The sequence below is a fragment of the Mus musculus genome, chromosome 19, assembly GCF_000001635.26.
Source record: "Mus musculus strain C57BL/6J chromosome 19, GRCm38.p6 C57BL/6J".
NCBI lineage: Eukaryota > Metazoa > Chordata > Mammalia > Rodentia > Muridae > Mus > Mus musculus.
Window position 1 is genome coordinate 20,797,155 of NC_000085.6, and position 13,268 is coordinate 20,810,422.

General features: G+C 38.3%; 1 protein-coding gene across 2 annotated transcripts in view; it reads right to left on the minus strand.

Annotated features, from left to right (window-relative positions):
- Tmc1 (transmembrane channel-like gene family 1) overlaps positions 1–13,268 on the minus strand; it is a 253,671-nt gene that overhangs the window by 13,699 nt on the left and 226,704 nt on the right. For both annotated transcript variants that reach the window (XM_006526640.4, NM_028953.2), the window contains exons 16-17: positions 7,445–7,512; positions 1,846–2,085 (exon numbers count right to left, since the gene is read on the minus strand). In XM_006526640.4, coding sequence (XP_006526703.1) covers positions 1,846–2,085; positions 7,445–7,512 — 308 coding nt within the window. The remainder of the gene's footprint in view (positions 1–1,845; positions 2,086–7,444; positions 7,513–13,268) is intronic.

The window sequence follows — 13,268 nt, forward strand, 5'->3', positions numbered from 1 at the left end:
GGATAGGTAAGTGGTCTATAGACATCTTAACTAAAAATATACCGGTAACTTGAGGGTAACTGGATAGTTCCAATCTGAAGACAAAATTCTAGTTTCATATAAACCTCCTTTAAATTCACTGTTGCTGGTTTGCTGCCCAACCAGGGACCAGATGTCATCTATGAACTTATCCTCAGCAGGAGGACAATGCTCATCTCCCAGTTTCTAAGGCTGACAAATCACAGAACATGTGTTTCCTGGTCTCATTCTAGAACAGAGCGTCTTTCTGATCCTTGGAGTGAGATGGGTATAGGGTAGGAATGGGGTGCGATGGGGTGAGTTAAACATTGGTTTGCTCCAAAAGAAGCTGGCAGAAAAACCAACTGGAATTGGCCTTTCTGATGCTCCACTGCAAACATGCAAAGCTCCCTGATTTCAAAATACGGATATTGATAATGTCATTGCACCTAAATTTACCAATCAGAAAGCTATGGTAAAAATCACACACTGGGCTATTGTTGCAATCTTTTGTTTCCCAGTGAAACTCAGTGTAAGTTGGTATCGCTGAGCAATCCAGGAAGCCAGCTGGAATGTAGCTTAAGAAGATAAACTGTACACTCAAGTACAACACCACAGGGGTAAGTTTCAGTTAATGGAAGATTACTCAAGGGCTTCTGTTTGAATCTTGCTCTTAGATGAATATCTTGGCTTCAAGACTGCAATCTCTTCTTTAGTCTCCAGATGTCACTGTCTGCATTATTTATTTCATGCCTACTTGCCAACGGATATGTGAGCATATGTATGCTCGCACGTGCACACACAAATGTACAAGGTGCTTATCAGTGTCAATTTCTCCAAATCTGATAGACACCGGCTAGTTCTGAACTATTCTCTGACTTAGTTCTCATTTAGCATCAATTCTCTTTTCCAGTAAAACAATAAATGTGGCAATGATTAGTATGAAAATGTGCCCCTTTTGTACTTAGTCTCAGGCAGCAAACCTTCTGTTAAAGACTGTCTTTAGTTAAATCTCCTGGGTGTGACAGCACAAAGGGAAAATTTTACTTGATCAGAGCATTTTGGGTCCGACAGCCTCAAGGCTCCCTGCCTTCACCTTCTCTTCATCAGATGCATGCTGACCAAAAAGAACATGTGGAGATAAGTGGGGGACCCACAGTAGGTTTATGAGTGGCTTTTAGGGAATGAAACCTCATCCTCAAAATCCCAGAAACTCTGCTTTTTGATGTTTGTCATAGAAAACTACAGAAAAGCTAGGTTTAACTCGAGTCAAAGTATTTGCCTGAATCTTGATTACTGACTAGAGTGACACGTGGGTAGAATATGGATGCGGAACTAAGGAGCATACAAATTTTCAGTTGGTGGAGGTTTTTTGGATCATAATGTATGTAACACTCTTTCAGCACGTTTCATTATTTTATGATGATCCCACCTCTTTTTAATGGGTGGGATTTTTTTTCAAGGTTCAGATGAAATCTAACGATAGTTAATATATGTGTGAAGGTGATGATGTACTAGTATCAAGAAAACATTCATGTCTAGACTAATATAGTCAAGCCTTGATCCTGGCTATCTCAATGTGGAAAGAGCTACATCCAGCATGTATATTTTATCCTTACAAAATCTAGAGCAGCATAAATATTTTCCCTCTTTGATTCCCAATTGACATAACACATGGAGGTTGTCTGAGATACTCCGTTTCACATGATGACATGACTACCAGAGAATCTCATTTCTACCAATAAAATAAATGTCATTTTAAAAAAAAAGCCTATACAGTCAGTAGACATTCTTATTTCAACCCCTAAATGAACACTATGCCCAAGTCAAATCTGAAATACAAGAGACCTGAAGGGCCCACAATCAAAAGATGGCGGGAGGGAGACGATCATGTACAGGACCGGCATGGTGGACAGGAAGAGGATGAGTAGCAGCATGCCGAGGTAGAAGTTGTTGGATCTGGAAGCTTTGAACACCCTGGCCTCGGGAACATTGCAGCACATCACAGCCCAGCACTGGAAATACATGGATGTGTGGAGACGGAGGATGTTGATGCCCGGGAGGCTAGGAGCGAAGAAGGAGCCCATCCTAGGAGGAATCAGAGCATTGCTCAGTTCCAACTCTTTACTCTGAACCAAGTGGTACCTACCTGCTCATTTTACATTGCTCTTCTTACCAAAATCATGTCGCCCAATCCAACCATCAAGACTGTGTCTATATATGGTCCTGACTAGACTACTCCCGCCTTCGAAACATGTTTTACTATCTGCTCTATTTGTATAGGTATTTTATGTAATTTTTAAATAGAAATTGTCATAAAATAAATGTCTCATTAGCAAATACAAACACCATGAATAAACAAATGTTACAATTCATTTGCATCCTTATTTCTTCTGCCCTTAAAGTAAACATAATTCCTTCCAATACTCCTATCATTGACTAATTGTTTCCAAATACAAGTTTTCAAATGACAGACCTTTAAGGGCTTGCATCCTGTTTAAGTAAACTGTAAAATCTGGTTAGTCACATTTTCCACTGATAACTTTTGCTTAGTGAAAGAGGGAAACAAAACTAGTGTAGTCTAATGATATTTTTTATCTTTGTAGTAACTATGGTGCTTGAGAGCTGATAAGAAAGCAATTGATATCTAACATGCTGCATTCATTGATAGCCATTTAAATTTAGTTTTTCTTCATCTAGAAAATGCTGTATTCTGTAACTGACTTTCCAAAAGTACTATAAAATACTATTTTGAACTAAAGCTGCTCAGGTGATGTCCTTGTTTACTTGATGTCTTAGTCATTTCAGGAAAAGTTAATTTCTGTTTTGTTTGATGAGAAAGTTTATTTGTACCATAATCTGGGTTTCAATCTAGCAGTTATTATAGATGCAATATGACAAGCTTTTTCAAGTTTCTGCTACCTTGACATCCCTGATATGATGGGCTGTCACCTGGAATTGTGCACTATAACAAATTATTAGTCCTGTAAATTACTTTTGTAGGGGTATTTTAATGACAATAGGGGGAAAACCCAAGGAACCAAGTCAAGGAAAGCTTAGGAGACTAAAGAGACATTTTAAAATTGGAAACAGAAATTACCTTCTGCTTTAATTGCACTTGAAACATCCTAAAGTTAATCCTTTGAAATATGAAATCTTGCCACAATTTCAATTATCTTGTTTGTAGGATGCCAAGCAACAAATCTGAATGATGTCATAGTGAACTGACTGTAAACTTTGTAAGAAGTTATGTTTTAATGGGAAGATAGATTTTAAAACAGCACTGTGTATCTTTGCCAGAAACAAGCAAGAAGAAAGTTGGAATTCAAAAAAATATATATATATAAAGTTGCCAGTTGTACCAGTTAATTAGAATTACAAGCTTGGCACCTGGGGATAATCAGGCCCACCTTGTTCTAAAACTCAGGGTTGTATACATGACTTGTTAAGACCAATAAATTATGATTACACATAAGATACTTCGGCTCTGGGTGAAAACTTTACCAGTCCTATGTGATTTTGTGTTCTTCTCTTTCAGCTACCCTGAGAGCAATGTTTCAGGTAGAGGGTATTGCATCAGTAAACATCTCTAAATTGAGGATAAGGCATGGAATCAAAGCCTGCACCAGATATTTCCTTTAAATTGTGAAGATGTCAGGGGTCCTGTTTCATTTATACACAGCCTAACTGAGTCTAAGACAAAATTCAGAAAACTAAATTTTCCTAAAATTATCTCTCCCTCTTTCTCTCTGGCTCTTTGTCTGTCTCTGTCTCTCTCTTTGCATGTGTGTGTGTGTGTGTGTGTGTGTGTGTGTGTGTGTGTGTCTGTGTGTGTGTATGTGTATACAAATACCATATGTAAGTGATCTATAGTACCAAAAGAATGGCCCTCAAGGGATATTACCAGTCACTCTATAATACATTTGTGGTTGAATGTGAAATAGTTATGTTAAGCATAATTATAACTTGATTACCATTTTCATTTGGAAATTAAACACGATAGAAAGAGACTGTGTGTCAAGTTGACAAGAGGTGGACTTGTGATGACTAATTTTGGTTGTCAACTTGACTCCATTTGAAGAAAATTAGAACCCAAGCAGCTTGGCACACATGTGAGTGGTTTTTCTTGGTTTGATGGTTTGTGGCTGGAGACGCAGCCTGAATCTATATCATTTGAGATCAGAAGAGCTACCTTAAATCTGAGCCACACTTTCTGGTGGCAACCCACATGGAAGGACATGGGAGAAGGAAGCCTGTGCTTTCTGTCTGCTTGCCCTTCATCTCACTGGCAAGCTCATCTATCCTGAGCCATCCCTTCACTGGAATTCCACTAACTGAAAATTCAGGGATCTCCTTGATACTGCAGCACCAGACTGCAACTGCTGAAAATTCCACTCACATAGACTGAATTATCACCAGACCTTTGACTTTTCTTTCAAGAGACAACCAGACCTAGTGTGTGTGCTGCTCTAAAACATCATATATACACGTACTTTATTCCATTAGTTCTGTTCCTTAGAGACCCCTGGTCTAATACAATAGATACACAATAACTTCAAAATGAACACAAACATGATGAACCCATAACTTGAAAGATATAACCTAGAAAAGACAAGCCCCAGCATAACAATTCCTCAATCTTAATGCTCATCTCATCTTGGTTTCTGACTTAAAATCAGTTCACCCCACTAAGTGCCTTACCCAGACCTAATGCCATCATCTGACATCATTTTACTGTCTTTGCTTTATAAAATGTCTTTCTTCTCAGATAACAAAAAGCAAAGGGACATGTCTTTTATTTGTCTCCCCTTATTGCTACAAAGCCACGAATATATTGAGTAAATTTCTCAAACCTGAAAAACTGAGGAAAAAATGACAAGAGAAAGATGACAGGACAAGATGGAAGGTACCCAATGGATCTGAAACCCTTGTCTCTCCTACCACCAATTAATGTCTACTGTCTCTTCTATATTCTGTGGTTTTAAAACTATTGCTTTTCACATTTCAGCATAATATTATGGAAATGTATCATATTTGGTATTTAAGTGTGCAAAAGAAGTTTTATTGATCATTAAGTTAAACCATAGTTAAGTTAAACAAATGTTTTCACTTTAATGACATCTGCATAAGTAATATATAATTTTCAACTCAAAGCAATAATTGATTGTCTCTAGTCACACACGAATGGAATGGAATATAAAAATCCCTTTCATGTTTTGATTATTTTGATAGAAAATGGCTAACTTGGGCACTAGCTCCTCGTATTTATGAAGTAACAGAATCACAGTGTGTATGGACCCTGTGCAGAAAGAATCTACTATTCTTACATGTTCCCTCCTACAGTTTCCTATCATACTATATCCCGAGTCCATCAGCAACCTCTTGGAAGTTGGACAAAACATATCCATGCAAAATACTGACCTCGTGGTAAATAATAGGATAATAGTTTGCCTCTGGGACTCAGGAGTGTTCATTTCTTCAGTATAATCACAAAACATAAATCACTTCTTGAATTGTAAAGATCTGGAGTGTTCTGTTTCATTTATGCACAGCCTAATTGACTCAAACAAAATTTTGTATGTAATTTAAAACCTAGACTTTCCTAAAATTATATACCCTTGTCCCTAAAGTCCTAATCAAATTCACCCTAAGAGATCCTGCCCAGTATAGAGGAATGAGCACAAAGTACCAGTGCAGAGATTTTAAGCATGCAGTTTTCTGCTCACTAGCAAGCTATTAAAAAAAAAAGTTATATTTTCTCAGTATTGTAGTATAAGTAACAGATTAGTCACAAAATTACAAGCAAAATCAATCCAGGTGACAATTACAATGGCTTTTCTGACACTAAAAGTGATTTCTAAGCCAATCATAAAGAATACAATAGATATTCATTGTCAGTCTACTCCAGCGGCATCACCAGTCCAGGCACACTGGTATGGGTGCCACAGGTAGGGGGAAGAGAGTCTATGTCACTCTAGTAGCTGTGCTGCTCACTTCCTGCCGTGCCAGATACTTCTCCTCTGGGAGGTAAGAGATCAAAACCCATAGGAAGTGCTTTCTTCCTCTCCTGCCTTATGAGTGCTCACTAATAGGCAACGATGTCATTTCTCCCTACATAAACAATAAAGGATGTGTTCCACTCAGTGACTGGGTGAGCCATATTTACAAAAATTGGAAACTAAGGAAGGGAGCAGGACTTACATTCTTAACCAAGTCTGACCTGACAACCAAGAAAATAAACTTTTTTATATTATTTGGACTGGTTCACCTATGGAGGCACAAATTTGACAGCTCCCATATAGAAGTTGGGGGTAGGTCTTACATTACTGAAGTAAAATGGTTTTCATGTTTTCAGAGGGCTCCAGGATCTGTCAGCATATATTGGGTCTAATAATTAGTTGAAATTTTTTGAATAAAATATGAAGTTTATTGAAGAAGAAGGATGAGGAGAATGAGGAAGAGGGGGAAGGAGAAGAAAGAGGAGAAGGAGGAGGAGGAGGAGGAGGAGGAGGAGAAGGAGAAGGAGAAGGAGAAGGAAAAGGAAAAGGAAAAGGAAAAGGAAAAGGAAAAGGAAAAGGAAAAGGAAAAGGAAAAGGAAAAGGAAAAGGAGAAGAAATACTAGCTAACACTACCCTGGCATGTGTGGAAAGACAGCATTGTAGCTGGTAGCACAAAATACTACCTTCAGCACATGTCGCTAAGAAGAAAATGTAGCTCCCCTGTAACTGCCTGTGGGCTGGGGTGCTCCACAGGGAGAGACAGATTCTAACATATCATCCTCAAATGAATTGCATGCTGCGATTCAATTTTTAAAAACTCAAAACTGATTTTCACTCTATCAACTTATCATAACCTGTCAGAACTCATAGTGGAAATGCTTCCACTTAATAAAAAATATGACAATCTTTTCTTATCAAAATAGAAATTTTCTTGTGCAAATGGCCCTGTTTAACACATTATAAAATGAAGATCTTATTTTTAACTTGAACTTCCCATAAGCTGTTTGAATGGTAAGATTTTTTTAAGAAAGTTATCAAATATGCTTTTCATATATTTAGTAGTGACAAGAAATTGTTATCGGTTTTTCCAAAGTAATGGACAACACCTTAGCTCATTCCTGATGGGAGATGACAGGACTGGCTATAGATGAGTGATGTTTTCCTATTGGATTCTGATGTGACAGGCAGAAAGAAGAGAATCTTCAAATCACTCCAGCATAAAGATCATAGACTACTAATTTTTATTGGAGGGGAACTCTGCCAGTTGGCTGATGATTTCAAATGTGGGGGAAAATTAAGCTATTCATACCATCTATCGGTACCTCAGAAAATAAAGAACTGGGACTCACAGAATGGGGATATTCTTTGACTCTTAACTGCAATTCCTTCTACAATAGTGACCGTGGAGATTTCTCCATAAATGCTCAAGTATCCAACAGCTGACATACCAGATCATGCCTTGGTTGAAGATCAGAGCGAGGACGTTGCCACTGATGTCGAATTCTGTGTATGAAGGCTAGAGAAGATACATACACTGGGTTAGCATCTCGAACTAATGCACCCAAACAAGTGGTTTGTCAACATGCCTAGACCCACTGCTTCCCTTAATGACAGGAGCAGAATAATGACCAGAATACATAAAATGAGAAGCATGGAAACCTTACAACATCCAGAGACTCATGTTAGAAGCCAGTCACGGAGCTGGTAAAATGACTCCCTGACAAGCATGACAACTTGCATTCGCTCTCTTGCTTTCTTTGACCTGGTGAGTCTTCTTGTAGGAATTTATCTTAACAGTGTTACATGAAATGCTGGTAATTTAATGAGGAATGATGAAACCATTTAAGTGGCCAATAATAGGTGCATACAAAATACTTTGTACCATGATATATTGTTCCTGATAACTTTGACCATTTTGGAAGACTATTTTATCAGTGAAAAATGTGCTTTAATGTTAAATAAAAATATATTAGTCTAGTTAGTATTTTCATGTATTATCTTATAAATAACTCTATATGGTTTCTTAAGAATATATAATAAATCCCTATAAACATTGCAAAAGGCCAGTAAGTCATCAGCAAATGGGAATGACACAGACTTTTGTATATTTAACATTTTCAACAAAAATGTGAAATAACCTTACAATAAAGTAAACATAGAAAAAGAAATATAGCAAAATGCAGAAAAGACTAAACCAAATGCTCAGTTATCATAGCATAAACAATCTTGTCCAACTTAGGAAAAAGCTGCTCTTGTAAAGGGGCCACCAATATATTGCAGTAGGTGCTGGTCCCAGGGCAGCCCTTCCCAAGTCTCCTGGTAACACCTTAGCCTAACATCCTAGTAGGAAAGCTTCTAAATTGATGGATGTCCTATTAATTAGCATGGTCAATAAAATTGGTTCCTACTTAGTTTCCAATAGATTAGCTCAGGGTAGACTAGCAAATTGAATATACAAATTGAGAAGACCAAGAAGACAGCACAAGACAGGCCTGGAGAGTGGCAGAGTCCTAGCAATACTTCAAATCTTACTCTCTCCAGCCCCAATAATAACTTCATTCATCAACCCACACATATATACACATTCATACATGCATATACTTATATGCACATAAGTACACATATTAATATGGACATACACACACACACATATATATACACATATAAACATACATACATGCACATACATACATACATACACATGGCCACATACACTTAAACATACCACTTTGACCCAAGAGTATCTCATTGTTTTTATACCTAAGAACTTAAGAGGCAGATTCAAAATAAATTGTAAAAGAAGAAAACACCAGCATGTATTATATACACCTCTGAAATTACCGAAGGACAAACTTAAATAATATGGCAGCATATGTAAGTAGACTAGTGTCTGATTTGAATGCCCTCTCCACAAAAAGTTTATGACTTTCAGGGCCTCTTCTCAAAAGTCTTAAGAGTTCCAGCTTCATTTATATCATTTCCTCCACTCACAAATACTATTATTTTTCCTTCATAACTTAAAAATGTAGACAATCTACTTTGAAATTGATCTAGGGTATAAATAGAAAACATGGCAGAATAAGAATTAAGATGAGACATAATTTTAAAAAAATAGCCCTGCGTGTTCAGTAAAGATGAAGAAGACCTAGGTGATTTTAATATTAACTCAATACAGTTGGACAGTTGATACATGTAAAGTATCTAGCCTGCAGGGTTTTTTGGGGTGATTTTGGTTTTGGTTTGGTTTGGTTGGGTTGGACTGGGTTGGGTTGGATTGGGTTGGGTTGGGTTGGGTTGGGTTGGGTTGGGTTGGGTTGGGTTGGATTTGGTTTTGTTTTTATTTTGTTTTGTTTTGGAAGCACAATGGCCACCAGATACAAAACTGTTAGGCTAAAGTTTATATTCTAAAATCAACAACAGAAAGTGTTCTTCACCTCAAAAGCTCATTAAATCAGAGATCTAACTTACCTGACATGCATAAAATCTCAGCTTTACACCCTAGTTCCAACATAAAACATGTATGAAGTGCATGCCTATAATCTGAGCATGTGGGGGAGGGGTGAAGCAGGAAGACTGGGATGTTCAAGATCATTCTTGGGTCTACACAGCAAGTCAGAAGCTAGCTTTGGATAGGTAAGATCCTATATAGAGAGATGAAAAAGAAGAAATGGAGAAAGGGAGGGAGAAAGGGGAAGGGGGAGGGAGGGAGGGAGAGAGGGAGGGAGGAAGGAAGGAAGGAAGGGAGGAAGGAGAAAGAGAACTGGAAGGATGATAGGAGGAAGGAAGAAAGGAAGGAAGAGAGGTATGAAGGAAATAAAGAGGGGGAGGAAAGGGAGGGAAGAAGGGAGAACTGGAGAGAGGGAGAGAGGAAGGGAGGGAGGCAGGGAAGAAGAAAGCAACAATGTCCTTGATTTGGACACTGTGAGCTCTAGATCTCCCTGTCCCAGGAGGGCTTTGTCCTATCCTCTCTATGCTTTTTGCTTGGCGCTTAATTTTTGCCCAGAGCCTGTGTGATCCCAGTACACATTTGAACAGTGCTCAGTTGGGAGATCTGTTCCATCGGTGGCCTGGAAGAGTTGTTTTTTCCTGTCATTTTGAGAATCAAACTTTCAACTGTGGTCTCCTTTGGTATCAGGATTTAGCCAAGTGTGGGACATGTAACAAAGTCAACCCTTCGGGTTCTTACTCTTTTACTCTCCCACAAAGTCACTGTGAATGAGGTGCTTGACACTTAACTAGTTGACTAGAAAGGCAAAAAGGAGGAGCTGGACCAAGAGCACTTGTGGCAAAGGCCTCAGTTCCCAGCGTTTACACAGAAGGGCTCACAGGTACATGTAATTGCAGTTCCAAATGATCCAATACCTTCCGGTTGCTAAGGGTACTGACACGTGTGTGGTGCACATGCATACAGGTAGATACTCACACATTCACATAAAATAAAAACAAACAAATCTTTTAAAACAAAGCACAAAGGACACCCTGGGAATCCCCTAGACTCCCCAAACACAGCAAAGGCAGGTAAAGGAATAAAGTGATGTTTATCTAAACTGGGAAGGATATCAGGATGTCCTCTGGGCCCTGTAGTCTTTACATACAGACATCTAACGTGATTTGAGGAGTAAACTTTGTCCCAGTGTTTTCTGAGTACATGAACTGGACCAGTTACTCATATCTTTAGGACCCTGTTTCTTCACAGATAAACTGATAAAATAAATTAAATAGGCTAGAAATCAGCATGATATAGTCCATGAACCCAATATGGCCATCGGCTTTTGTCAGTGATTTTTTTGTTGTTGTTGTTGTTGTTATTTAGGACAGAGCAGCACCTCCTCTTTCATGCATTGTCTCTCACAGATTAGATTAAAACAGAGCTTCCTGGCTGAAGCAGAGAGTATAGCACTTGTAATGTCTAAAATATCACCCAGACCTTTTCAGAAAATGGTCACCTATTCCTTAACTAGAAAATTTCTGGCATCCCTCTGTAACCTAAAATCTCATATTTATTGAAATCTAAGCCCAGTTATTTAAAAGGCATTGCTTCTTCATGAACACTTTAGAAATGGAATCCACTATGTCACAGAGTAGATCCACAACACCATACTCTAAATAAGACACATTTATGAGAAGGCAAGATAGTGATGCAGATATGTATATGACTTGGAGTGCCTTCTTTGGGAACTGGGCTTTCTGAAAACATGAGATTTTATTATAAGTATTAAAACAAGTATGCTATGTTAAGTATCAAACCAATACCTCATCAAATATCAATTAACTTATAATATAATTGTTTAATTGCCTCTGAAGTAGGGAAAATGCACTAAAAAGTAAATGCATGAGAAAGGGGGAAACAGCATGTCTCCTTGAAACCTGAGATGAGGTATTGAGAGTAGTGTAGGAAGTTCATCTATGGCTGCTCACCACACCTATCCTGTGAGCAAGAGAAGGACTCGTTTGTATTTGGTCAGAAGATAATCACGAAGTGAATGGAAGGCATATTGTTTTACTTTGCAGACCTGGCAGTGGGTTAGAATCAGGCATCTACCTAGGGAAGACAGATGGTTCACTGGACAAACACCCAGGGGGAAAACCATTGTGTCCCTGTAAATTGAGTTATCTGGAGCAGAATGCCACCATACAGATGTTACAAAATGTAATCCAAGATCTCAGAGTCAATACACTCCGCCTTTGCAATGACCTTCCTGACCACTTTCACACAATTTCCAATTCCCACAGCTGAACAACTCCACGTGGTGCTGCAGGGCAGTCTGGGTTGTAGATCCAGGGCAGTAGTGTTTGTGTGTGGTCTCCAGACTGGGCTCAGCGGGTCAGCAAGGAGGGGTAAGAAGTTAATATCTGGTTCCTGCCCCAGAGCTACTGAGTAGAATTACTTAATTCTCCTAGGTCATGTGTGGACTCCGATACATGACTAAATTTGAGTAGCTTGGATTTAGGATATGTTTGAGCTTCGACTCCCAGGATGACTCAGACCTTGAGGCTGTGTCCTTCAACCTCGCTGAGAAGCAGGATCCTGCTCCCTTCTAGGGTGCAGCATCAGAGAAAACCTGTTCACTCATTGTTGCTCCATCGAGGTACACCCAAGCCTTCTTACCGCCTCTGCATCATGCTGTCTTCCTGATGGCAATTTCAGACATCTGTGTGTCTACCCAGGGAGCATCGTCTAACCCTCCACTCATTTGTGTTTGGTCCATTCTACTGAATGTGTCTAATCCAGGCAGCACTTAATGTTTTAAAAGCCATAGACTGAAGACATAGGAGAAGCCAAAGACTTCATTCTTTGGCAGAGTCTTTAAATAGCATGGTTACAGAGATACCATGGTAGAAATATGGCTAATGGTTGAAGTAAAATAGTCAGGGGTGTTTAGTTGTAACTCCATCTGGCTATATGTCATTAATTTTAACAGACTTGAAGCCTTTATTTGGAGCTTGTTATGGAATAAAAATAAAAGCTCCTTCACAGCATTGACAGTTTGTTTACTCTGAATGAAGAAGTAATTTACAAGTGTAAATTATCTGTATCGCTTCAGATATGTAGTAAATTCTATGTAAAAATAGACTGTTATCAAAGGCCAAATGATAGAACGCCAATCAGATATCATACATGTTGACGGAAAATCTTGAGCCTCTCCATCAGATCTCAAGGAAATCTCTCATGGTTTCAATCGCTATGAATACAGCAAAGATTTCCTTAAAAAATACAAGCATATAGATGATTGTAAATTTGTTCACACATGCCGGTATTCAATCCTACATCTCTTCAGATCTCTTGACTCAGTTTGTGGATAAACACCAAGCTTATTATCAGTGTAAATCAAATGCTAGGTAAAGATACCTTTATTGAATTGTTGAACAACAACAACAAAAAAGAAACAAAATAAAAGAGAATTTTAGGGGAGAAAAACTACCTTTTATCTGACCAAGCAAATAAACTTAGGGAAATTCATTATAAGGAACAAATTTGTGGATAGCATAATGATGTGGCTATGATGATATCTACATTAGTATAATTAAATGTCATCATGGCAGGTATTTTAGTAAAAATATAGTTCAAGTGACAACAAATGAACTACTGTAAAGTATTCTAAATCCATCTATAGAGTATCACAAAACCATTGAAAACCATATATTTTAAAAGAACAAAATTATGTCATTAGTGGAAAAACTGATGAAAATGAAAATCACCATGATAAAAATAAGATAGACTCATAAAAATTCACAGTAGGAAGGTCAAGTGGTGGGTGGTAAAGGAGGGAA